Source organism: Phallusia mammillata, chromosome 8, assembly GCF_965637545.1.
Source record: "Phallusia mammillata chromosome 8, kaPhaMamm4.hap1.1, whole genome shotgun sequence".
In the NCBI taxonomy this organism is placed as follows: domain Eukaryota; kingdom Metazoa; phylum Chordata; class Ascidiacea; order Phlebobranchia; family Ascidiidae; genus Phallusia; species Phallusia mammillata.
This window is the reverse complement of record NC_137259.1, coordinates 18,599,489-18,623,256: the sequence shown is the minus strand read 5'-3', so window position 1 is coordinate 18,623,256 and position 23,768 is coordinate 18,599,489. Positions and strand designations below refer to the sequence as shown.

Below are 23,768 nucleotides of genomic sequence, written 5' to 3'. Positions count from 1 at the left end.
CATGTATGAATGCTAACTATAAGACTGTTTTGTCGCAAATCAAGCAATTGCTTGATGGTAGTAGAAGTCACTAAGAAAAGTACAAAACAAACTAACAATTGTGTGTTTGTAACAAAGTTAACTGGGTTCTGGCGGTCGAAATTTTGCAACAATTGTGTGCTTTTGACAACTTGCGACACAAATAATAAACAAAAAGTAATTAAATGAAAGTTGTTTGTTTGTGTAAAAGTGCTAAAAGTGTATTTTTTGGTGTTCAAAATTCGTGAATTGCAACACAGACACACAACTCAGATTCAAAATTTCTAAAAGCAAGACAAGCAAAAATGTTACATTCTGTGTTTGGGTAACAATTCATTGCAAACAAATGAGTAAATCATATTTGTTGTTTCGTTTGTGCATACATGCAAGAACAATGTGCTTTGCCTGTACTTTTCTTTTACACAAGCAGAGGATTTACATTCTATTCATCACAGATGTTTTGACAAAGATGGCCGATCAGCTCATCCGCTATTCGATCGCCAATCCCTTCTAGATTTTCATCAGCAATAAACACGTGCTCCTCCTCTCCAGCAATATCAAGCAGCTGTTGCATGTTGGGTTTGTTCTCAGGGGTTTTAAGAAATACAGAATACACCTGAAACATAAATCCGACAATCATTTTACGACAATCAACAGTACGACAATCATTTCAGGTTCGCCACCCACCCACTCTAAATTCTGAAACTACCACTGTGTAGGTCACCAAAGATGCGTGCTTTTAAGCCTATAAAGCAGGGGTGGGCAATTAATTTTTAAAACGGGCCACATAAGAAACCTGACCTATGTCCGAGGGCCAAACCAACGATAACTTGGTTAAACTTTGTTCTACATTTGAGCGTTGTAATGCAAATATTTATTGTTTTCATAAAAATAAGCGGGCAAATTGACATGAAAAATAGCAGCTTGCAATATTACGCTGAAATGTTAAAACCCAAAGTTTTTATTCAATTAGGTTGATCAAATTTGCGTTTAAGCTTTCCAGTTTGTGAAAATCAGATTTTTGTGTTTTTCCCATCCCCGCTATATTATTTTGACACAAAAGAGCACTATAGGCTCTATCGCATAACAATGGGTTGAACAATCTGTGTTTTATGACGATTTTGACCAGCATCACACGTAGCTGTTCCACTAAGCACGGTCATCACTACGTAATCATATATAACAAGTGGCTTTTAAAAATAACAGCAAAATTGCCGTATTTCATGCACAGCATAGATAGACCTATGTTATTAATTTACTTAAACCTCACGCGGGCCAGACAGGGACAGCCAACGGGCCGGATGTGGCCCGCGGGCCGTAAAATGCCCAGGTCTACTTTAAAGTCTTAAGGTCTAATCTATGGTCTTCTGGTATTTCTGTTTTCACGGGGTTCGAACCCAGGACCCACCCGGGGACGAATCCCGATCAGGGTTTTTTATGTCTGTATCAGTGTTGTAAACGGGCCTGAAATGTGGGCCCAAAACCGGGCCCGAACCCGAATCGTATTTGTCCGTTTAGGCCTGTAAGTTTGATTGACAGGCCTATGCATTGAAGCCTAAGGAAAGACCAAGACAACCAAAAACAATAATAGACAAATGGTCATCACTGGACTATATTAAAAAAATTTCGACATTGTAGTTATGTAAGACACGGCTGTCTATCACCAAGCGGCCATCTCTCATTAGTTCAACCTACCAAAACTCCGTCATCCCTGAGTGATTTCGCAATCACTGTTACGTCATCGTCGGATTCGGAATCAGTGACTGCTATGACAATGTCGGCGTGCGACAAATCCCAGTGATCTTTGCCCAACATGTAATCTTTGACGTATTTGAGGGCGGCTCCTGTGTTAACAATCCCCAAGTCTGGGAAAATTAATAATTGTTTGTCAGTACAGCTCAAATGCGAAACTAGTTGTATAGAAAAATTGACATATTTTAGGGTAAACACAAGTAAGCTGTAAGTTTTAGTTCATGAAAACATTAAGTTATTCGTTCTTAAGATATTAAGATAAGTTATATGTATATTTCCAACATCATTCTATTTAAATAAGATACTGCATGATAATGCTATAAAGGCGAAATATATATATATATATATATCCTTAAGTCTTATGGACGAGTGGCCTAATGTTTTTTTCATGAAGTTAGATCAATAGACATTAGGCTCATTATAATCTTCATCTGCCAAGCAACAAGCTGGATGATTCTAGTTTTAAGTTTAATAAACGAACTGTACGTTTTCTTGCGGGAGATGTAACCATGTCAAGAAACAAAACAACAAGTGTTATCGATGCAATGTGCAAGACTGAGAACGAAAGAAAACTGTCTGCTTTAGCTGCTTGAGTTCAAACCTGGAGGCAAAAACTTGAGCATGGCCTGAAGTTTTCCAAAGGGAACGTTCCACCAGTCAGTAGTCAGATTAAAACTGACTTCTTCGTGAACAACATCACTGTAAACGATTCTTCCCACACGAAGATTTTCCTCTTCACGACGCAGTCTGCAATGGAATTAAAACGAACTTTATGCCATGCCAATTCTGGATAAGCTACAGTCGTGTGTTCGAATCCCACCTGTACATTTTCATATTATTGATTCAGTATCACAAAATGGCCTGGTGTGCCGTTATTTATGTCATGGATGGTTGATATCATAGATGGAAATTAAAGAGACTTTATTTCGTTCCAGTCCCAGACAAATTTTATTCTTGGCTAGTGACTTTGAATCCCACCGTTAACGTTTTGAAAACAATTTCTTGCCATATGGGGAGATTATGTTGACTCGGTATCACGTCTCTAATAGGCCTGGTATGTTGTGGTTTATGACATGACTGGTGTACATCATAGATGACAACGTAACAACTTTCGTAGTAGATATTCAATAACAGTTTCAAACTAAACTATTACTTTGAAAAGCTTTTCCTCAGCGTTCGTTGGACCAACCCCAAATCTTCTCTGCTTTTTCTAGTGAAAACCCAAACCAGATCAAAGGGAATATATGGTGGACATGGTCCTAATAGATAAAACAACAGATTGTTAAGTATTGCTGATGAGGCAAAATGTTCAAGAAAAACACAATAATGTTGGTTGCAAAAACAAGGAACAGCTCAAGTTGATCGACAGGGTCATATCGTATGCAGAAAGATAAACATTTGGGTGGCAGTTTTATACAAACAAGTCTTTGTGCAAAATACTAACTTGAGCAACAAGGTGGTTTGAGCGACCATTCCCCATTTCCCATACATTGAGATGTTGAATGACCCGCCGGATTGAGATAGAAGCCGGAATCAGTACAACTGAACAGACATTTTGATCCAACTTTGTTTCCATTCGTGCAAAACATTCTTCCATGTTTGAGATTTGGCCGTATAGCGCTGCAAGTGTTCAATGTAACTTTGCCTGTTATGGAAAATAATACGACAAAATGTTGAGGACATGGAAATTAAACAACGGACAGGAAAGTTAAAAAAATACCTTTACACATTTCATTGACGTTGCAAGAATCCTTTTGGCAACAGCAAGTGCAAATCGATGAACGAAAGTTGTCATTGCATTGGTTGTTTCCACCAAACTTGTCCCAATTCTTAAAACAAATGTTTAAACTAACATTGTTAGAGTAAATTCGGCAGAAACTTTCACTTACTTGTTCACGATCACTTAAGCAAGATTGTTTCTGTTTACATTGTTTCCAAATTCTATGAACCATAAAATATCTACGAACCACTGTTGAACAAACGTCCTGTGAATACAACTTCGTTAGAACAACCAACTTTTTAAACGCTAAAACACAAAACGATAGTATTATTTGAAACACTATACATGGATCTGTTCATAAGTTTAATGATGAATATAACGGCACAAATAGACGTGGGATGCTTTATAGTTCAAACGTTTGGTTCATGCCATCATTATTATTATTATTATTATTTCGAACCTCACTTGAGCTGCAAGTTACCAACTTTCCAGTTTTCTGACATTCCTTGAAGCTGTTTGCCGAACACTGCCAACATTCCAAGCCTAAAAAATAACAAGGTTTTATCCCATATTACAATATAGGCACGTTTTTATGTATTTGCAAATAATAGATCAATACCTTGTGCAAACCCAAGGACTGCAGTAACGACAAATATTTGTAACAACATCTTTTCTGGTTTCAACTTTTGCTTGACCGGTCAAATGGGCGATTTTTGGTCAGTGTCAAACCTTTTTGTGTCAATGTTCCGCCCCCAGGAGTTTTATGCCTCGCGTAGATAGTTGCTTAACTCAACAGATTTTTACATTTTACCGTTCAATCAAAGTCAAACAGTCCTGTGCCGCAAGGCTTCAAATGGCTATGGTTTCAGAAATACAAACACTTTTCTTCGTTTCACCCGTTGAGTCCTGACACTTAAAAACAGTCTTAGTCTTCTGCAAGTCACAACATTAAAGAACTGAAAGAACACTAACACAGAAAACCGATAACTTCATAACAGATTCAGCAACAGTTTCGGCTTTTTGGTAACAATTGAACGCAACTTTGTAAATAAAATGAGAAAGTCATATTTTGTTTGTTCGTGAGTGCATACATGCAAGAAATATGTGCTTTGCGTGTATTTTTCAGGTGTGAATACTCGTGAAATGAAAAGCAACACAAGCAGAGGATTTACATTCTATTCATCACAAAGGTTTTGGCAAAGATGGCCGATCAGCTCATCCGCTATTCGATCGCCAATCCCTTCTACATTTTCATCAGCAATAAACACGTGGTCCTCCTCTCCAGCAATATCAAGTAACTCCTGCATGTTGGGTTTGTTCTCGCTGGTTTTCAGAAACACCGAATACACCTGAAACATATATCATCATATTCACTTTCTCTTAGATACATACAATCGCATAATATCAACCAATAGTTAATCGTATCCATTGTGTTTTGTAGTTGGATTAACCAGTAGGTAAGGAAAGCACGTGTTAACCTTTTGTTAGCTACAAACAATCGCATATAAAGTGTTAAGTTGATAGTCCTCAATACATCAAGGGCTGGATTAACTGGTAGATACGAACTTTGGTCACAGATGTAAAAGAGGGCACCATAGAAACATTTCAGTGCCGAATTTTTGATTGCAAGAGCTATAAATGTACCGCCAAGCAGATTTTTCTGTTGATCGTGCCCCGTCTTATGGTAAAAGTTGAGTGGATGTTTTGTTGAGAACTGATCGACTGATAGTGCAATATGAAGCTGTCCACTTATCATGAAACTTTTAACTTATATTACGTGGACATTTATCTTCAGTTCAACCCACCAAAACTCCGTCATCTCTCAGTGATTTTGCAACTTTTGTTACGTCATCGTCGGAATCGGAGTCGGTGGTTACTATGACAACGTCGGCGTGGGACAAATTCCAGTGATCTTTCGCAAAAAAGGTTTCTTTGATATATTTAAGCGCGGCGCCCGTGTTGACAATTTCCGAGTCTGGTGAAAATAAATAATTTGTTAGTTTAGAAAATGAGAAAAATGTTTGAGGATCAATGCTTCAGCAACTGGAGTTTAAACCTGGCAAAAAATCAAGTTGGGCCCGAATATATTCAAGGCTAATGCTCTGCCAATCAGCTCTTAGATTGAAACTGATTTCCTCGTGAACAACATCACTGTAAACGATTCTTCCCACACGAAGATTTTCCTTTTCTTGTCGCAGTCTGTAAACATTTCAAAACTGATATATGTCGGGTGAACCTAGTTAGTTTTTATTAGTGGGTTCGAATACCACCACGGGATAGATTAGACTTGGCTCTTACCGCCTAAAACTTTGCCTTAGTGTCCGTCGGATCAATCCAAACTTCTCTCTGCTTTTTCTGGTGTAAACCCAGACCAAGTCAAAAGGAATATACGGTGGACATTGTTCTGTTGTACATGAAAACAGTATAGTTATGCTATTTGTAAAATCTTGCATCAATGCAAGTTGGCTGCATAAAGGGTACATTGAATTGTATCTTGAGAGTGACACAAAAGCATCAAGTACATCTTTTTAAAAACGTTTTAAATGAACATATGCGTGCTATTTTAACCAATGGTTGGTAAAATTTCCAGGTTACAAGGTTAAAGCACCTGTAAACTGCAGGTTCATATTGCATGTAGGATAACAAGATGGTGACAGTTTTGTATAAATAAGTTTAAGTGTCCTGTAATACGAACTTGAGCAACAAGGTGGTTTGAGCGTCCATTCCCCGTTTCCCATACATTGAGATGTTGAATGACCCGCCGGATTGAGATAGAAGCCGGAATCAGTACAACTGAACAAATATTTTGATCCAACTTTGTTTCCATTCGTGCAAAACATCCTTCCATGTTTGAAATTGGGTCGAACAGCGCTGCAAGTGTTTGATGTTATCTTGGCTAAAATTCAAAAAAGTTTAAGGCATAGAAACTTCGCAATTGACAACCCAATGTACACATTACCTTTACACATTTCATTGACGTTGCAAGAATCCTTTTCGCAACAGCAAGTGCAAACTGATGAACGAAAGTTCTCATTGCACTGGTTGTTTCCACCACCAAATTTGTCCCAATTCTTAAACACTGGGTTTCAATCAAGCATTTTTGGCAAAAATGTGGCACAAACTTTTCACTTACTTGTTCACGATCACTTGAACACGATTGTTTCTGTTTACATTGTTTCCAAATTCTATGAACCACAAAATATCTTCGAACCACTGTTGAACAAACGTCCTGTGAGTAGTGAATACAACCTCGTCAGGGAATACAACGTTCACGATTTTTAGCAATAGAAAACACAATATTATTTCGAACCTCACTTGAGCTGCAAGTTACCAACTTTCCAGTTTTCTGACATTCCTTGAAGCTATTCGCCGAACATTGCCAACATTCCAAGCCTATAATTTAGGAACGTTTAATGTTTTATTTAAAGAAAACCACAACAAGAACAATACCTTGTGCAAATCTAACAACGATAGTAACTAGAACTATTTGTAGCAACATCTTTCTGTTTTCAACTTCTGCTTGCGTTTTCACACCAGTATTTGGCCCCGAGGGATTTTTTTTACTTTACAAATTGCAACAGAGCAGTTTCCCACCAAATTTATGTTACTGTCGATTGATCAAAGCCACGAAAACATGACCGCGAGGCGGATACGGTCGGCAATTGCTTCTGAATTCTCAATTTTCAATGTTTCGCGGTCGATTTTGGCCAGACCAAACCCGTTATCCGATTACAATTATAACACGATCCACTACCAACTGATAGAAGGTTATCACGAAACTGAATTGCATTGAAATAACAGGTTCGCAAAAGCAATTCGTGTTGACCTAAAAGGTCCGCCACGGGACAATGAAAGATCCGCATTTTTCACCCACCTTTTGTTTCGACAGATTTTTCGTAGCTTAAATAAGGTGAGTGATACAAAAACTCAACTATTTCACACTACAACTGCTATTATTTCTGATAGGTTCGAGCTATCTGAAAAAGACTGCACCACTAAAAAGGACATGACACCAAAGCCACTTCAAAGTAGTGAGAAAAGTTAAACAGTGGTTAATGTTGGAAAATACATTCACTTTACGCCTAAAATTACTAAATTTGATGATAAAGTCGTATTGTAAAGCACTGAAATAAACACGTTCAATAAAAATGTAAATTACTTTGATTAAGGCATATGATTAGATTTAGGAAAATTTTGATTTTGCAATAATATATAAAATTATAAAATGCAATAATAGCAAAATCCAGTAAGTTTTTTAGTGCAATAACATTAATTTGCACTGTGGTGGTATCCATCATTTTCTGCAAGCTTAAAATGCTTAAACAACATTGCCATATTTTCACTGCCAACTCCTCCATCCTTTGGTGGACGACACATCATCATACCGACAGTAACTTTGTCATTAGTAGGCATGTGAGCAATTCGCACAAATCTATAGTTGACACCATCATCACTCACTTCAACAACATAGCTGGTACCTTCCCTGGAATAACACATGCACAAATGCTGTTCAATTTGATCTTATGATCTTACACTTTCCTAAATACAAAGATCATTTGGTTTTTACATACATTGCAAAACTTAGAATGCATAAGACCTCAGCTTAAAAACATGTTTTTTGAGTATGGAAAAAGAATAGTTTCATGCGATTAAAATTTAGTGAAATTTAATCTGGAATTTAAAATAGTATCAAATTAAACATACAACAGACAAAAGTCATTAAAACAATCACAATGTTTTCGAAGCTGACACACCTACAACAAACACAAACATTAACAGTTTGGCAAGCATGTAAATAAAAACCTTGAAAAAAGATATAAAGCACATGCCCTTAAAAGCTAAACCTAACCACTGCCATAAACAATCAAAACCAAAACAATCTTAGGTACCTGTAAACCCTCACATAAACATCAGCACCCTGTTTCCAAGGTACAGTTGCAGTCGACCAATCAGAGAAGTCGCCCCTGGTAACAACCACACTTTGCCAGGCTTCACCATCAACAAACTCAACTCCAGCCTTAAGCCAAGTACTTTCATCTTGACCAACAAATAAACCAGCCTGATCAAATTTTACCTGCACACAAAAGGGTTCAAGTAGCATCAAATAAGTTCATAAGGCTCAAAAAAGGAAATATAGACAATTTAGTAACACTTAGTAAGATATATAACTTGCCAAACTTTTTTTCTTTTATGGACTGAGAAAGTTTCTTTCTACCATTTAGTTTTTTTAGAAGTCAACATTCAATAGGATGGAGAATGCATATACCTTTGTAATTAAGCAAAACAAAACATAAATTTAAACTATAAGTGTCCAAACATTGCCTACTTTTGGATCAAAGGAAAACCTTGTCTCAGCAACAAACATTTTTTCTGCAGTGTCCAGTCCAAGAACATGGCCATTGTAAACATCCAAAACTGGATCATAGTAAGTGTTTTTCCAAAAATCTGTTTCAAAATCTGGCCGCACCCATAACCTAATCAATTTTAGACAAAACAAAGATTGCATTGATATTACACAAGTACCCATGACAAATTTATAATTACCCTTCTCCATTTGTCAGTTTTGTTAGCGTGGGTTCGCCTGCTATTTTCCATTGTAATTGTGAAGGAATTTTTTCAACAGAATCAAAAGATACATCCATAAAATCCATCTTGTAAGATCAAGTACCTTATCACTGCTACACGCTCAGTTCAAAGTGCAGGCATGTGATTATTGCGCTATTATACTGTCAAAAAGTTAGTAAATATTTGGCAAGTGAGACAACGCCATGTGTCACTCTGCCTAACCCCTTTTTGTGTATTTACCTGGGTTCGTTGTTTACTTCAGGGATTGTAGCCTTTAGTCCATGTTTCAACTTTCTGTTTAAGCAAAGGTTAAAAGGTTCCACGAGATTTTTGAATTGCAGCAAGAATACAAAGTTATTGTTTTACAGTTTACACATGGTGTTGTAAACAACATCGATATCTTATGAACCTCAAATCGAGTGAAAATAATTGGTCACGTGGTTGAATTGTCTGCGAATAAATTTTACCACAGGTAAATTTCCCAGCTTTGAGATTGGAATTGCAACATGGATGCTGTGTTGGAAAAAAAGTTATGCTCACTTTACAACACGGTAACAAATGTTTTACAGTTGTCGTTTCTTTCTAAAACGGACAGTTCGCCTTGCTGGATTGACATTACTGTTTGTCCGGGTCGAACTTTGCAAACAAACGTATGTGAATACAAGTTCAAAGTTGCAGCGAAAGGGCTGGTGATATTTCAGCTACACGATCTACTTGCGTCCGGCTGTATAGAGTTAGAAAATGCGACCAACATTTGTTTTCAAACACAGCAAACTTCTAGCGAGCTTGACAGTACAGTCGAAACCATAGTTTGTGAAGAAGAAAGCCAATTTGACATTGTTCAAACCAACACGAAATGTTCACCGACGGAGAAGTTTACATCTGCGTTTGCTCTAAAAATGGTATGCTCCACAAACTTTGCACAACTAGTTGGACTTCGTCTAATGGCCTTTCTTAAACACATTTACAACATGTTTAACGAATTTACGTCGGTGTCTTTCTGCTTTTTGACAGAAGATGGTAAAAACGATATGACATGGGAAATGAATTGCAATATGTGCTCCACAGGGCTAGTTTTAACACCGGAATTTTATGTTGGCCATTGCCCAAAACAAACATTAGAATTTATAGTAAGTGAACCAGTCATTTGCACATACAACACTTATTCCTACAATGTATCCACAGCAATTACATTAATGAAAACATCTGCCCCCGCTTTGTCAGTGTTTTTATATGGCCCCTTCGGAATGCCCTATGTGTCACTAGAGCCATGTAAAATTGCATCATATTTGGACTTTATATCATCAAAAAACTTGCCCTTTACTGTACTTGAAGCAGTGAATAGCAAACTGTGTGATGACTTACTACCGAATGGTAATTGGGAAATAATTTGGAAAAAAAGTTTTGCCCCATTAAGCATCATAGTAATTATAAATTTGGAAGTCAACGCAAACATTGAAATGTCAGAAGTACCTGCAAAGTGGGAATGCCTGAAATATGTCCAGCAGAATTATGAAGAAATTGTTGAACTTAACAAAACAAATATAAATGAGGTTTGTATGAATTGTTTGGAGAAGTGTCTTCTGGCCAAGAATCAGTCAGATAAGAATGAAAGTCGTGCAACCGCAACAAAGTGCACAGTAGAAGCTATAACCGATATCGTCAAGTATAGTTGCAACAATGTGTTTCGCAAAGCTTGTTTTTCTTTGATGAAATGCGCAGACACTCCTTTGGACTTTTCCTCTGCTTTACATGACATGATGACGTTTGAAAGTGACGAGCAAGATTTAGCAAGTGATGGTGTTATAGTTAAAGATCAGGATTGGAAAATTTTAATGGAAAATGGTATTTTACATGAGCAGTAATTTTTTTTACGTTTTGTTTATCTTTTTTTGCAATGAAATCTATATATTATGTGTACTTCAGGTTGTTTATGTGTACAGTACATGAATTTCTTGTCCTTTACAACTAGAAATTTGGGGACAATTCTTTGTGTATGCAGGCCTCAATTATATTTTATTGTTGCCATAGCAGTTTAACACCATTGAGACAACATTAGACAACAAAAATGAACTTTACAACAGAAGAAAGGTTTCTTAATATTTGCTTCAATAGCAAACTGAGCTAAGCATTGATTTCAAAAGGTGTGGGCATTTCGACAAACACCACAACCTAAAGCAAATTCTTCCCCGGTCGGTGGATGCTGAACATGCAGTGGACACTCTTTGCCTTCCAACTGCCTTGCCTTGTGTCCAGCTGGACAATGTGGTAGTTCATTTTTGGGCAGTCCAGTTATCCTTTGGAAGTCATCATGACAAGGTTGGCAGAAGTGGGTTGTGCCAAAGCAAAAATATACAGCTACGGAGCAGCAATATCGGCACTGAAAGTACACCAACATAGATTAAAACATTGTATATGGTTCAAAAAATTGTTTTTAAGTTCCATATAAAACATATACTTTACCTTTGCAACCTAAAAAACTTGTTTCAAAATTTTTGACTCCAACAAAATGGGTAAACAGATATTTTTACGAAGTTGAAATACGAATTTCCAAAAATGCTCTTGAGCCAAAATAGTGGATAACTGTTTTACCTTATATTCCAAAAAGTCTGTCCCATGCTTAGGGCATATTTGCGCACAGGATACATCGGAGCAAGCACCACAAATTAGCTCTTTTGGATCAAACAAATTTCCATCGGCTTCAGCATCACACCTTACTTCTCCACCATAATAGGCCTAATAAACATGAATAATTATCACTTCTTTCCTTTAAAATACACATTTATCAGCCTTATACCTTATTGCAGTTGCAACACATGTAGTAAGCATATTTATTCAAAGCAAATCCTGTTGGATCCTTGTAGAATTTTCCTCCAACAGTGGTAATTGATTCACATTCTTTAAGACCTTCATACTCCAGTCTTTGCAATGCTTTTCGTTTAACTTCTTGCATGAGTTCTCGTAATGGTTTTAAAACACTCTCCAATGCAGGATGGCTAATTTCATTCTAAAAAAAATCAAATAGAACAATCAGATTATATTGTTTATCCTTTTCCAAAGTTCTTAATTTGTTTTTCAACTGCACCTGCTTAAAAAAAGGTTTGGTCAAACTCTTTCTAGAATTTTTACACAAAGAATATCAAACGAATACTTGTACGCAAACATAACTTTTTAAACATTTAATTAGGACATTCACCTATTTTTTTATCATGAATAAATTTAAATTGTCTACATGCATACTGCACAATTTTTACTTGTTGAACAGCATTCTAGAAATTTAATCACATACCTTACAAATAGAACAAAGTAGAAAGCCAAACGTGATTCTTGGTCCAGCCCATTGTTTCTGGAGCTGAGTTTGGCAGCAGTGATGATGGAATATGTGTCCACATTTTAACTGCAAAAAAGCAAGCATTTCAAATCATTTTTTTTGTTCATTTACATTTTAAAAGTGTCAAAAATAGAGGTTTGATAGATTATGCCATGCCAGTAAGGGTCATGATATCAAATTATGTTGGTATCCAAACTTTTATGTGTGTAAATGGGTTTGAAAAGTCTACAGTGGAATTTGAAGTGGGAGAACACCGAGATTGATGAAATGGGTGTGATAACACTTTGGACTACTTCACTACTTTAGGGTTGGTCCCAGTAATTCTTAACAAAGGGTACATTATAATGCTTGAGGAAAAGTTTGATGTGGTAAATATCAATAAGCCAAAAAGTAAGCTGGATTAGTTAAGTTAATGAACTCAAAGAAAATTGCTTCAAAGTCTGCCCAAGGGTAAATTAGAGAAAGAGATAGAACCTTTGCAATAGGCTAATTTTGCTCTGAAATGAATATTTATAATTAATAAAATTTTAAATTTGACCTACCTGAATTGCAGGTGCAGCCGACAATGCATCGGTAAAACAAACCATACACATATCGTCAGCATCCTGATTCAATCCTGGATTACAGGATGAGTAAAGACATAATAGACAAGTCTCTTCGTCCTTGACTCCACCGCAGAGGTGACCACAAGGGTGTGTTTTTGCACAAACCTGTTTCATAACAAAAAAATAATTATAACATTGTTTTTTAGCTGGTATTGGTACCAGGACTGTAAGGTATTCTTCCCCAGTGAGGAATGTGAAAATCCAGGAAAGGCATTCAACCTTATTTTATGTGTTGTTTGTCAAGGGTCATTTCATATTATTTAGTGTTCTCTACGTACTTTAGTGTGCTCAGTGTACAAACATTACAAAACTTACAGCTGTAGCATATTTCTGGCATGATTTATCACTGCAGACATTGCTTAAAACCAACTGAGTGTTGTCACATGCATTTCCACAAAATCTACAAGCATCGGTTGCAACCAGTTGCATTTGACCTGAAACACAACAACTTAGTGGATTAAGAAACAGCATCTAAACATTCCATTTGCCTCTATAATTAAATTATGAGCAATTGCTTCAAATGCAAGCCACAATATCAGGCTATCAAGCATTCTTGATATTATGTCATGTTTTAATTCCTTCAACATTAAGCATTGAAACTGGTAGCTGCATGTCACATGATAAACTTGTTTAGTTGTTTATATTTGTAGAAACCTGTAGATCTGCCTTTAAATTCCACCATTGCCTTTAAGGTGTTGGAATCTGCCAAAGCTTTAAACCAAAACAGCTTAATCCTTCCACAGCCTTCATGTAAATCCACTCTAATTGCCTCCTCTTCTTCTTTAAATATCTGCCAAGTCAATTCTCTTGATTACAACAAATACAGAATATGCTTGGCAGGCTTGCATGCACACAACAAGCTTTGTGACAGGAAATTACCAACGAAAACAAAAATGACACAATTCTTTTGAGTGAAGTCATAACCATGTTGCCATTGCTCATAGTTTTAGTGAGTAAAGTCAAATAACATCAGCCAAACCTGTCTTTGATGCGATCGTGTTCTGCGATGCAAGTGAAGGTATCTATCACACTCTGAACACAAGTTCCCACATTCGTTGCACTGAATAATTGCTGGGGTTGCTCCGTCATCATGGTTTTCACATGTCAGCTAAAACACAAATCAACTTTTCTTAGATATGTATTGATATCAGCTGTAAATGTGTACATAATACATAAACAAGTATTTTTAATTTGCATTTAACTAAACAAAACAAAAATAATATCAAACCACCAATAAACACACAGTAATGTTTTCTGCACTCAATGCATTCAATACTTTGATGCCCATTTATTTCACAAACACGAAAACAATTGCACACAAATAGTGAAAAAAAGCATTTATTAAATTGGTGACAACAATATAAACAGTGTTGTTGGAAGCAGTATTCATCGAGCTAAAATATTTAACGTCACAAAATTCAATGGTAAAGAAATTGCAAATGCTTTGTGGAAGACATGTTATATCAAAAAGTTTTCCCCAAATTAACGTCGACTGGATTCAATAGGTAGTAATGTTCCTTCTTCCATCATGCCCAGTGCATGTGCCCAAGTTTCAAGCAGTTGTCTGAATGGTAGCCATGACACTGGTCTCTCTGCTACATTGTTTGCGGGATTAGCTGGGTCTTGCACAATTGGTGGGCACTCAGTGTTCGAACTACTACTGTACTCAATATTGTAATCTTTTGGATCATAAAAGCGAGCCCATGAGATTCTCATTGGTGCAGGTCTGCAACAAGCAATGTCAATTAGTTTTTATAGTTTAAAAACTAGTAAAACATGAGATATTTGCAAAGACCATCTAAAGTTCTAAACGCAGGTGGGCAACAATTTTGGACAAATGCACATTTTTTTTCTACTTAAGCATTGGGTTAAAATGCAATAAGTTTATATAAAGGGAATTAAAAAGTGCAATAAATGTGGACATTCAATGCAGAGATATTTCTACTTCCTATCTCAGTAATCCTTGACAAAACAATAGGCCTGCCATTGTAGGGTCATGTCGAGTAAATAACATTGTAAATGAGAACTAGAAAAACATGCAGATTCAACATGTTACCTGGCATTTCCAGTGGACAGAACAAGTTTTACAAAGCATTTCAGAACCGTTCGATTGCTGGGCAAACTGCCCTCGATAACATGACAAGCATTTTCATATGCACGGATTAGAAGCAAACAAAGCAAATATGAAGATGGCCTCCAACGCTTCTCGTTCCAATCGGCAGAATTCCTCCAAAATTTAATCACCTTCATCAAGTCTTTAACCTGAAATAAATATCATAAGATACAAGACAAAAGTATTACAATGAGGAAATGCTTAAAAACTAATATACTAGATTTAGTTCACTTATTTAGAGCAGTATATATTTAGCAACATTTTTATTTTGAAACAAAATCTTGGCAAAGGCATACATGTCGATTTTTAACTTATCATAGACACAAATATTTCCGTATTTACTGGCATTATGACCACTACAATATGCCTTGTCATAACTCATGCAAAATGCCAAAAAGGTCATATACCTGGTCTGGCTGTTCCTCAATGAATGTTTTTTGTCTTTCTGCAGCTGCAGGACAAAACCACGACAGATTCTCAGATGTACGTTGCCGTAGCAACTCATCATACAATGCTTCATAACCTTCCTCATTGGGCCAGTCATACACAGGATACAAATCTATTTCAACCTTGCTTTTAAAGTCAAATTGCACACTGTATGTCCTGTAAAAAAAATAATTGAAATAACCAGCAGGATATAAATTACATTTTAAATTACAAGCTTGACCATAACGATTTTTTTCCATCTTACGTGTAGGTAAAGTTTGATGTCCCTGGAAGTTTTCCATCTAAACTTCCTTCCTCTAACATTCTGGCCAACGCCACAATAAACGAAGGCATCCACGTTGCATGACCATTACGTGGAATGTCGGCACTCAGAAGAACCAAATCAACGTCCCAACGATTGCTACATGTTGTGTTCGTCCCCAAAGAACCTGGTGATGAAATTATAATGTTCACATAATATCAAGCAAGAAGAATTAGCAGAAGAAGGTCCATAATTTTAGGATTAGTTTAGTGTATTTTTAACCATGAGGTTTTTGTAGCTGTTTCCTGATTTTATGTCTTCGATACGAATTTAGCACTTTACATTTTTACATTTTTAATTTATAAAATACATTTGTCCATAGATAATGCACCAAATCAAACTTATTCAAAAACTTTGAGAACACACATATTGTGCTTGTTTACCTGATGTTATTATGTCTGTTAGTCTCAAAGCAGTCTTGGCTTGAATAAATTGCATCAGAATAGTTTTGAAATTTTCCACTTGTTTGCATGTTGCTGCTAGTTCTGCTGGGTCAGGTCTGGCATCAGAAACCAACCTAAAAAAACAGGATCTTGTTAAAAATATCTAATCTACATTACACAGACATATCTGGTTAATCACATAATCCATTTAATTGCATAAAGATTGTTAAAGCCAACTGTAATGAAATGTTACGAGTCATTTAGTCAATCCAGTGGAACATTTTTCAACAATTGAAAACATTTTCATTCCTCCCTAATATACTACATAGTGGATACTAAACCATAAAGTTGGTTATTTTATCAACTTCACTTCACAGGTTATATTTCCAGAGTTTGAGTGTTTATTTACATACCAGATATACATATTTAAAGTAAATTCCTCCCCTCAAGTTTAAAAACCCTTCCCCAGTATGGAACTACTGAGTTAATCAAATAATCTGGTTAATTGCATACAAAGTGGGCAAATTGCAGGATGTGTCTGTACATGCATACACTTGTTAGGGGTTCACTACTTACAGGCTGAAATTTTCTCTATAAGCTGAAAACCGGCTCATCCGTTCAGCTTCTGGTGGTTGAGGTTTAACCAGGAAAGCTCTGCCTGATCTGCTCTCAACACTTTTACCTATAAATTACAATAAGTTGTTACCATTTGGCTTAGTTAGCTTTTATGCTACTTTAAATATAATTTTGTTTGTAAAGTTTGATTGGTATGGTGCGACATGAAACGTTAAAGCTTTTAAAGCTAAGGTACACAGAAAAAAGTGGAATAACTTGTAACAATTTGGCTTAGTTTGTACACAAGACACAGGCAGACATAATTTCTATGAGTAAAAAAAAAACAAGTAGAAACAAATTTTTAGTATTCAACCGCCCACATTTTACAATAATTGTCCTTAATTTAATTTAAAATTGTTAATTTGGAACCTAGTTATTATTATTGAATAATTCTCACATTTGCCCAAGCGATAAAAGTGTTGAGAAGTGTATCTGTTATTGATCGGTAACAAGTTAACAGCTGTTTTCAAGTACTTTATTTGTTCACTACAAGTTTCAAGTGGTCCTCCACATTAAATCACTACCTTTTGTTGTTCCACACAATGCAAGATCGCTCAGTACATCAAACAGGAACTTTGAATAATCTGGGACAATTTGAATCAGAGAATCTGCATCTGTGTCGCCGTCGTTTCCAATTAATCTGGTTCTTTCTCGTGTCAAATTTTCACATTTATTTTCAAGAGTTGCTTTTTGTCTTAAAAGATCCTGATATTTGCTGTGCACGTGGGCTCTGTCCTTCCTGGAAGTAAATTACATGAATTGCCGATGGTCAGAAAACTGGGGTTAATTGTAAAAATGACATAAATTCGACAACCACCTTTACATTAGGTCAGTGGTTCCCAAACTATGGTACGCGTACCACTAGTGGTACGCGAAGGTCTCCAAGGTGGTACGCAAGCAACTTATTAAGTTCACACAAAGCGATCTTTATTTCACACAAGTTTTAATTCACACAAATTACGTAGAGCGTGAAATTTCACACTATATTTCCTACTAAATTCTAATTCATTGGTGTATTGCCGCATTGAACTGTTAAGCAAGGTTTCTTTGTGACGAAATAGATTTATTATGACGTAATGAATCTGTTATTACGACGTAATAAGTCCTTAAAGTCAGTTTTTGTAATAAGCTACTAGTTGTGTTGACAGTAGCACTGTAGCGAGGGCGGTAAAAGTTTGACTAAGTTTTGTTTAATATTTACGAGACTTTGGTTACTGAAGGCCAAAGTTACTAAGGTAAAGTTAGTTAGTAAAGTTTAGTAACATTTTTATTCATTAAATTCTAACATGATTGTAGGTGGTACGAGAACGCTGCATGAACCAAAAAAATGGTACGCGAGTAGATAAAGTTTGGGAACCACTGCATTAGGTGAACCAATTATAAAATTTATTATGAGCAGAACTATTGCTTTTTATGTACAACACAATTTTTGTACTCTAAAAGTAATTTAAACCAGTTTACAGTACTTCACCTTACATTTTTTTCAATGTTTACAATTTTTTTTAAATAAATGGATAATTCCCTTTTTTTCCATAACCCATTTTTTTAATATTCTTGCTGTTTGATAAAATCGTTTAACAATGACAAACTTAATAAAAAGACAAGGTTTAAACTTTCTTGCAACATAAGATTGTTGTACCACCTATATGAGCTCACTTAACCCTATGTTTTAGAATTTGTTCTCTACCTTGCATTGTAAAGAAGCTTTCTTTCTCTGTCACCAGTTGGAGATGGAGCTGGTGTTTTATAAAGTAAGTGGTTCGACACAATTTCAACATGTATAGACACATAAGAATACCTGTTAAAAAAAACAACTCTTTGTACACTTGCAACACCTAGATACATGCAAAAGTTCAACATACATTTTATACTAGAGACTCTTAATGCTTCACAGTATTTTTTTAAATTCATATGCTTCTTGACCACAGTATGCTTGGAGTACTGCAAGTTCATACACAAGGGCTGGATTACCAATTAGGCAAAGTAATTATCAACCAGCTGTTTTATCTCCAGACATAAGCCTACACTGAATTTGACACTTAAGGGGATTTAGGCTTCGTGCTTAGAGACGGTAAAGGGTTTAATCCGGCTCTCAACCACACTTATTTGCAATGTTGTCACAATTTTAATCAAGGCCTGACAAGCAAGCTAGATTACATGCAGAAGAGGGTGTCGCTTTTTTAATTGAAAAAATCTATACAATTTTGCATGAAAAACAATTAGAATGGTCTCCAAATATGGAAAAAGTCACTTTTGAAAAGTTGACAAGCAAATCAAACTTATACTCTGTCAAACCCACAATACTTGACTATGAAAGCACAGTGTATGTTAAACAACAAGTACAGTACAAACCTGTCATATCCGTCATCTACATCGGTCCTGTATGGGTTGTCAGTGACAGCAAGGTCTTCAACAGCCAAATCTGACTTTATAACATCAGCGTCCGACCAGTTTTCACCAAAATAACCAATCAACGGCCCTTTGGTGTTGAGAGGAACGTTTAATGAAACATCTTCTGATCCTGGTGATACAAGTGTAGCATTCCACATAATGTGTCTGTGGTAAAATTCCATCAATCCACTTGTAGTTTTCTCGTTTTGATCCATTTTTAACTTAAGTTTTGTGGCTTGTAGGGTTTTCAGCACCCACGGACAGCCGTTGATGTCTTCGAATGGAGTTACACAAACAGTTGGGTACATGTTGGGCTCTGAGAGTGTAACATGGACCTCGTTTACCTAACAAGAGTTAATAGCTTAGAAACACATGACACAGACCTTAAAAGTAACTAAACTAAAAAAAGTAATTAAAAAAAGGTTTCAAATATACAAAATAGTTTCATGCTAATTTAAAGACAATTTAGTTCTATAGTTTGTTTTTGTAACTTTTAACAATATTTTTGTTCTCATACACCTTGTGGAAAGCATTAAATACCTCCATGACTGTCATGAATTCAATTCCCACTCTCAGTTTATTTTCCTTCAGTGAATTCATGAAATCTCCTTTATTGGGGAAAGCGACGCCACTTGGCATTTCACTGATGCTGTTGGGAGGAAAAGTATGTTCATACACAGCAGGTGATTGCTGAAAAATATGGACAAGAATTTGTAAAGACAAATCTGGTTATTTGCATATGCAACTTGTCATGCTTTTAATGCAAATAACGGGAATATGCAGCAAATACAATATTTTCTTGACAAATTAAAGATTCAGAAAACACTGTAATAAACTGGCATGTCATGGAACAAACTTGTCTGTTATACTTGGGTCTTATAACTGACTGAAACACAAGCGATCGTTTCTAGGGCTTTTAATGTAATACAAAACATAAATTTATGAACACAGTCTATTCCATTAGGGGACTTCAATGGGGATTTTATTTTGCTTAGATTTAATTTTTACATTAACCCACTCACCTGTCCTTCAATCAGAAATCTTGCTTTGACTTTTGCCAAATGATTTGATGTTGTGCAATGCAGAAATAAAGCAACATTCCCTTTATTGTCTTCATCTGGCCCATCAGGAAATATTCTTATCTAAAACAAAAATTATTTTGTCATGTCAAAAGCCAGAAAATCCTCATTTGTCCAATTTGGTTTGTTTGTTAGCAAACTTTAACCCAGGGTTGCAGAGTCTGATTTACAGTTGGAGTCGTTTTTGATAAACCTTTAACTCCTGTTGTCCAAAATTGTCCTTAAAACCCAGTAAAATATATATACCCTTTAGTAGCAGCATGCCAAAGACATATTTAAAACACCAAACGAAATTGTATTATAGAAAAACTTGGACACACTTAAACTAAACCTCAGACTATGTAACCTTGCTTCAAGCAGTTTTGGAAAATTTACTGATAACATTTGATCACATAAAAACTTTGATTCTATGTGGATTTGTTTCCACTTCTATTTGTGCAAGAACGCTGGTTTTAAATTTGAGTTAGTTGGTTTTAAATCATTTTTTAGCAAATTTAAATCACCTGCCATGCAAATCCACCAACACTGAATGGGGAAGTGTGGATCATAGGAAACGGGTTTTCTTGTGTAATCTTTGGCAGTTGAATCGGTTCCTCAAATACAGTTTTATAAGACTTACATTCCAACTCAACCAAAACCTTGTTCCCATCAAATAGAAACCCACCATTTGGTTTTAACAGAGTCTGAAAGCAAATTTTCTGGCATTTAATAAAAAATGCAAAGTTAAACATTATTATTTATGGTTGCTGGTGTAAACATTTTATGCCTTTTACAGAATTTTGTTTCGAATAATTGTAACACTGCATAATAAACACAATTTCTGCAATTTTTTAACAAGACTTTGTAATGCAACTAACCAAAATATATGTACTCAAACCATACTATCAAAAAATGTATGTTTCTTGTTACTTGTCTTGGTCATTATGCTATTTAGGAACTTTTTCGGGTTTCGACTCAGGATGAATCCCGATCAGGTTTTTTGTGTCTGTACATGGGTAAGGCGCCCAGGGTCATTCGGCCAAGTTTTAGCCACAAAATTGTGTGATTTATAAACAGCGCCTCCTAGTGGTGTTACCTCTCTACGGATGAACTCTTTCCATCCCCACGACAACGCGTCATCATCTCGAGAGAAAACCCTGCCAGCAGGAGGACTGTGATATGTGTAGTTGTTCTGGTAGTTCACAAGATTCACGACATTGAACGAATACACAGTTGTCACACGAACTTCTTTGCCAAGGTTTACAATTCTCAAATAGAAGCTAGAAACATAACAGGTTTTAAAATCATTAAAACATCTATTTGACTAGTGGATGTGGCAAAAGAAAGTCTTACCATAATACAAAATTAGTCAATTTAGGTAATGCCAAAGAACAGTCTTTATGTATAACATAAAACATCAATAAAATTGTTTTAAATACCATTTGTGCAATCAACCCGTTTTCAAAAACTCAGTTATTAAGTACTACATTAAATTTGTTTAATTTCATGGTCAAATAGTTTTTAAATGATACATACAGCAAAACTTATGTAACCAATGTTTAGTAACCAGTAAGATATTACATGCGTATAGAGATCTTACCTGAAGTATTCGTTGTTTGGTTTTCCAGTATAAACATACCAGCGGTGGCCAGCAAACTGAAATTCTCTTGAACGAACATCAAAACTGGATATTTCTTGTGGATTTTCAACAAGAAATGTAAAAATATTTGTCCTTTCCTTGTCTTGCAAAGCTAAAAATCTATGCAGTTGTATACAAGGTGCCATTTACGCAACCCTCAAATCAATAACAAACACTCAGGAATTTTTACCATATCCTAAACTACAGAAGCAATTATTCTTTATGTAAGAATATAAAACTAAATTTACCAGAAGCAGAAATCTTTTACCTAACTTGTCATATCTGCTGATATACCTTTAGTATATTGTTTAGATCAAAATCTTTCATTAAACAGTTTTAGTCAGTTTTTTCTGCCACTGTCATTTTTATCCAAACTACATATATATCCTTAAACCTTGGTTAGCAAGTAGATGCTGCATAAAAAAGTTAATTTATAACCTACCTCTAACTCATAATGGTTTTATTTATTCAAATGTACAGTTCTGTCACAAAAACATTCCCAAAAAGGCTTCTGCAAGTAGTTTGAAAGTTTCTCTACACTTCTGTACTACAATGTTTGCACTGTGTCGGTCCGCTTGATATTTCAAGGGTTGAAAAACTGATACAGACCCGCAATAAATTTCAAGTGGCATTGTTTTGTGACTGGTGCGAGAGCTCTTCATCTGAAACTTAGCTCACTGATTGCTCTTCAACTTTTACAAGTGTTTGCTGCTTCACCACACAACAGATCTAACCATACTTATCACAAATACCGCAGGTTTTACAAAGATAATGCAAGTTGCATTCAAATAAACTTTTTGGGATCGAGTTTGACAAATTTACCTCACAACCACCGGATACTATTTTTAAAATCATTGTCAGGTCGTTTTCTTTTTTTTTCTCTTTTTTTTGATTTAGGAAATTCACAAAAACAAATCAAACTAAACACAATATTGCATTGAAGTGCATTCTGGATTAGTTTCAAACCATTTGCTTTGACTTGGAGTTTTTTATAATACACCTCTGAAGTAATGAAAAAGCATGTACAATTGAACAAAATTTTGCATTTTGAAGGTATGTAAGCAAGTTACACTATACACAACAATATACACCAGTGGTTCTCAAACTCGGTTTTCGGGGCCGCACCCGGCTCCCAACTACTTATTTTGCGGCTCGCACCAGACCTCAGAAAACCACCAAACATTGCTATTTTAGCTTTCAAAGTCATCTTCTTTAGTGATTTTCGCAAGGTTTCATTTTTTTGCGGCTCCCTACACACTTAAAAAATACCATTTGGCACCGACAATAAAAAAGTTTGAGAACCACTGATATATACAATCTAAACAAAATAGATTATTCAAAAACAAAACTGAATTTGTAACAACAGCATTTGCAATGGCATGTATTCCCTGAATATAAGTTTACTGAAAACATCAACACATCAGGTACCTTATTTTTGTTGTGAGCAGATTTTGCCGAAGACAACTTCTCAACATGGTCATGGTTGAGCACACACAGTGCTGCTAAAGCTCTCCACAGGGTGGGGTTGTTGAGACAGGTATCAGCTTCTCGCTCGGCATCAGAAAGTCGTGTAAGTGCCAAAAGAGACTCTGACACTGCACACTTGGTGGCGCTGCACCATTGTGGGCTGATTTGGTTCTAAAAGTGAAGGTAAAAAAATTCTGAAATCAATGTTAAAATTATAATACTTTGCGTTGCTTATTAGATCATTTTTCCATACAACACTTCTTTATTAGATTGTTTGCAAACGCAAGCTCCAGCCATAAACAAGAAAAGCTCTTCCTTTGCATTGAGACAGTGGTTCCCAACCTTTTTTGTCCTGTGCACCCT

The 23,768-nt window shown here is 35.9% G+C and overlaps 5 protein-coding genes across 6 annotated transcripts in view; all 5 read right to left on the bottom strand.

The window, feature by feature from the left end:
- Window positions 1–6: 6 nt before the first annotated feature.
- Window positions 7–4,200, bottom strand: LOC145204850 (collagen alpha-4(VI) chain-like). Of its 2 annotated transcripts, XM_080077453.1 has the most exons (9): window positions 4,110–4,200; window positions 3,951–4,033; window positions 3,660–3,755; window positions 3,491–3,599; window positions 3,215–3,415; window positions 2,924–3,029; window positions 2,372–2,517; window positions 1,714–1,883; window positions 7–634 (listed from the first exon to the last, which is right to left on the bottom strand). In XM_080077453.1, exons 1-9 carry the CDS (start codon window positions 4,156–4,158, stop codon window positions 461–463), a joined length of 1,134 nt encoding a protein of 377 aa, XP_079933579.1. In that variant the 5' UTR covers window positions 4,159–4,200; the 3' UTR covers window positions 7–460. The 2 variants fall into 2 exon arrangements, with proteins under 2 accessions (XP_079933579.1, XP_079933580.1); XM_080077454.1 differs by lacking the exon at window positions 4,110–4,200 and having other exon boundaries at window positions 3,956–4,006.
- Window positions 4,201–4,301: 101 nt separating this feature from the next.
- LOC145204852 (uncharacterized) lies at window positions 4,302–7,446 on the bottom strand. Its single transcript, XM_080077455.1, has 9 exons — window positions 6,941–7,446; window positions 6,801–6,883; window positions 6,624–6,719; window positions 6,450–6,561; window positions 6,186–6,386; window positions 5,789–5,894; window positions 5,547–5,689; window positions 5,296–5,465; window positions 4,302–4,839 (listed from the first exon to the last, which is right to left on the bottom strand). The coding sequence occupies exons 1-9, from the start codon at window positions 6,987–6,989 to the stop codon at window positions 4,666–4,668; spliced, it is 1,134 nt and encodes a 377-aa protein (XP_079933581.1). The 5' UTR covers window positions 6,990–7,446; the 3' UTR covers window positions 4,302–4,665.
- Window positions 7,447–7,527: 81 nt separating this feature from the next.
- LOC145204854 (uncharacterized) lies at window positions 7,528–9,448 on the bottom strand. The gene is made up of 5 exons (XM_080077457.1): window positions 9,296–9,448; window positions 9,035–9,216; window positions 8,817–8,964; window positions 8,380–8,564; window positions 7,528–7,973 (listed from the first exon to the last, which is right to left on the bottom strand). Exons 2-5 carry the CDS (start codon window positions 9,139–9,141, stop codon window positions 7,760–7,762), a joined length of 654 nt encoding a protein of 217 aa, XP_079933583.1. The 5' UTR covers window positions 9,142–9,216; window positions 9,296–9,448; the 3' UTR covers window positions 7,528–7,759.
- Window positions 9,449–11,052: 1,604 nt separating this feature from the next.
- Window positions 11,053–23,768, bottom strand: part of LOC145204839 (E3 ubiquitin-protein ligase MYCBP2-like) — a 58,494-nt gene continuing 45,778 nt past the window's right edge. The window contains exons 83-91 of the mRNA XM_080077434.1: window positions 23,367–23,576; window positions 13,971–14,099; window positions 13,646–13,781; window positions 13,307–13,425; window positions 12,929–13,096; window positions 12,345–12,452; window positions 11,853–12,062; window positions 11,648–11,791; window positions 11,053–11,435 (exon numbers count right to left, since the gene is read on the bottom strand). Of these exons, the coding sequence (XP_079933560.1) occupies window positions 11,193–11,435; window positions 11,648–11,791; window positions 11,853–12,062; window positions 12,345–12,452; window positions 12,929–13,096; window positions 13,307–13,425; window positions 13,646–13,781; window positions 13,971–14,099; window positions 23,367–23,576 (1,467 nt within the window). The 3' untranslated portion in view covers window positions 11,053–11,192. The remainder of the gene's footprint in view (window positions 11,436–11,647; window positions 11,792–11,852; window positions 12,063–12,344; window positions 12,453–12,928; window positions 13,097–13,306; window positions 13,426–13,645; window positions 13,782–13,970; window positions 14,100–23,366; window positions 23,577–23,768) is intronic.
- Window positions 14,100–23,357, bottom strand: LOC145204846 (uncharacterized). Its single transcript, XM_080077446.1, has 14 exons — window positions 21,900–23,357; window positions 21,396–21,579; window positions 20,824–21,003; window positions 20,264–20,383; window positions 19,782–19,931; window positions 19,203–19,585; window positions 18,538–18,648; window positions 17,375–17,589; window positions 16,812–16,917; window positions 16,236–16,369; window positions 15,796–15,979; window positions 15,512–15,707; window positions 15,048–15,253; window positions 14,100–14,717 (listed from the first exon to the last, which is right to left on the bottom strand). Exons 1-14 carry the CDS (start codon window positions 22,082–22,084, stop codon window positions 14,474–14,476), a joined length of 2,598 nt encoding a protein of 865 aa, XP_079933572.1. The 5' UTR covers window positions 22,085–23,357; the 3' UTR covers window positions 14,100–14,473.

Coding starts and splice junctions, on each gene's coding strand:
- LOC145204850 (XM_080077453.1), bottom strand. CDS start 4,158: ATGTTGTTACAAATATTTGTCGTTACTGCAGTCCTTGGGTTTGCACAA. Junction 3,600..3,659: donor GCTTAAGTGATCGTGAACAA/GTAAGTGAAAGT, acceptor ATTTGTTTTAAG/AATTGGGACAAGTTTGGTGG. Junction 3,416..3,490: donor CGTCAATGAAATGTGTAAAG/GTATTTTTTTAA, acceptor TTTCCATAACAG/GCAAAGTTACATTGAACACT.
- LOC145204852 (XM_080077455.1), bottom strand. CDS start 6,989: ATGTTGCTACAAATAGTTCTAGTTACTATCGTTGTTAGATTTGCACAA. Junction 6,720..6,800: donor TAACTTGCAGCTCAAGTGAG/GTTCGAAATAAT, acceptor CACTACTCACAG/GACGTTTGTTCAACAGTGGT. Junction 6,562..6,623: donor GTTCAAGTGATCGTGAACAA/GTAAGTGAAAAG, acceptor CCAGTGTTTAAG/AATTGGGACAAATTTGGTGG.
- LOC145204854 (XM_080077457.1), bottom strand. CDS start 9,141: ATGGATTTTATGGATGTATCTTTTGATTCTGTTGAAAAAATTCCTTCA. Junction 8,965..9,034: donor AAACTGACAAATGGAGAAGG/GTAATTATAAAT, acceptor AAAATTGATTAG/GTTATGGGTGCGGCCAGATT. Junction 7,974..8,379: donor GTTTATGTGAGGGTTTACAG/GTACCTAAGATT, acceptor GTGTTATTCCAG/GGAAGGTACCAGCTATGTTG.
- LOC145204846 (XM_080077446.1), bottom strand. CDS start 22,084: ATGGCACCTTGTATACAACTGCATAGATTTTTAGCTTTGCAAGACAAG. Junction 19,932..20,263: donor GATTTCTGATTGAAGGACAG/GTGAGTGGGTTA, acceptor CATATTTTTCAG/CAATCACCTGCTGTGTATGA. Junction 15,980..16,235: donor AACAGACATAATAACATCAG/GTAAACAAGCAC, acceptor TTTCATCACCAG/GTTCTTTGGGGACGAACACA.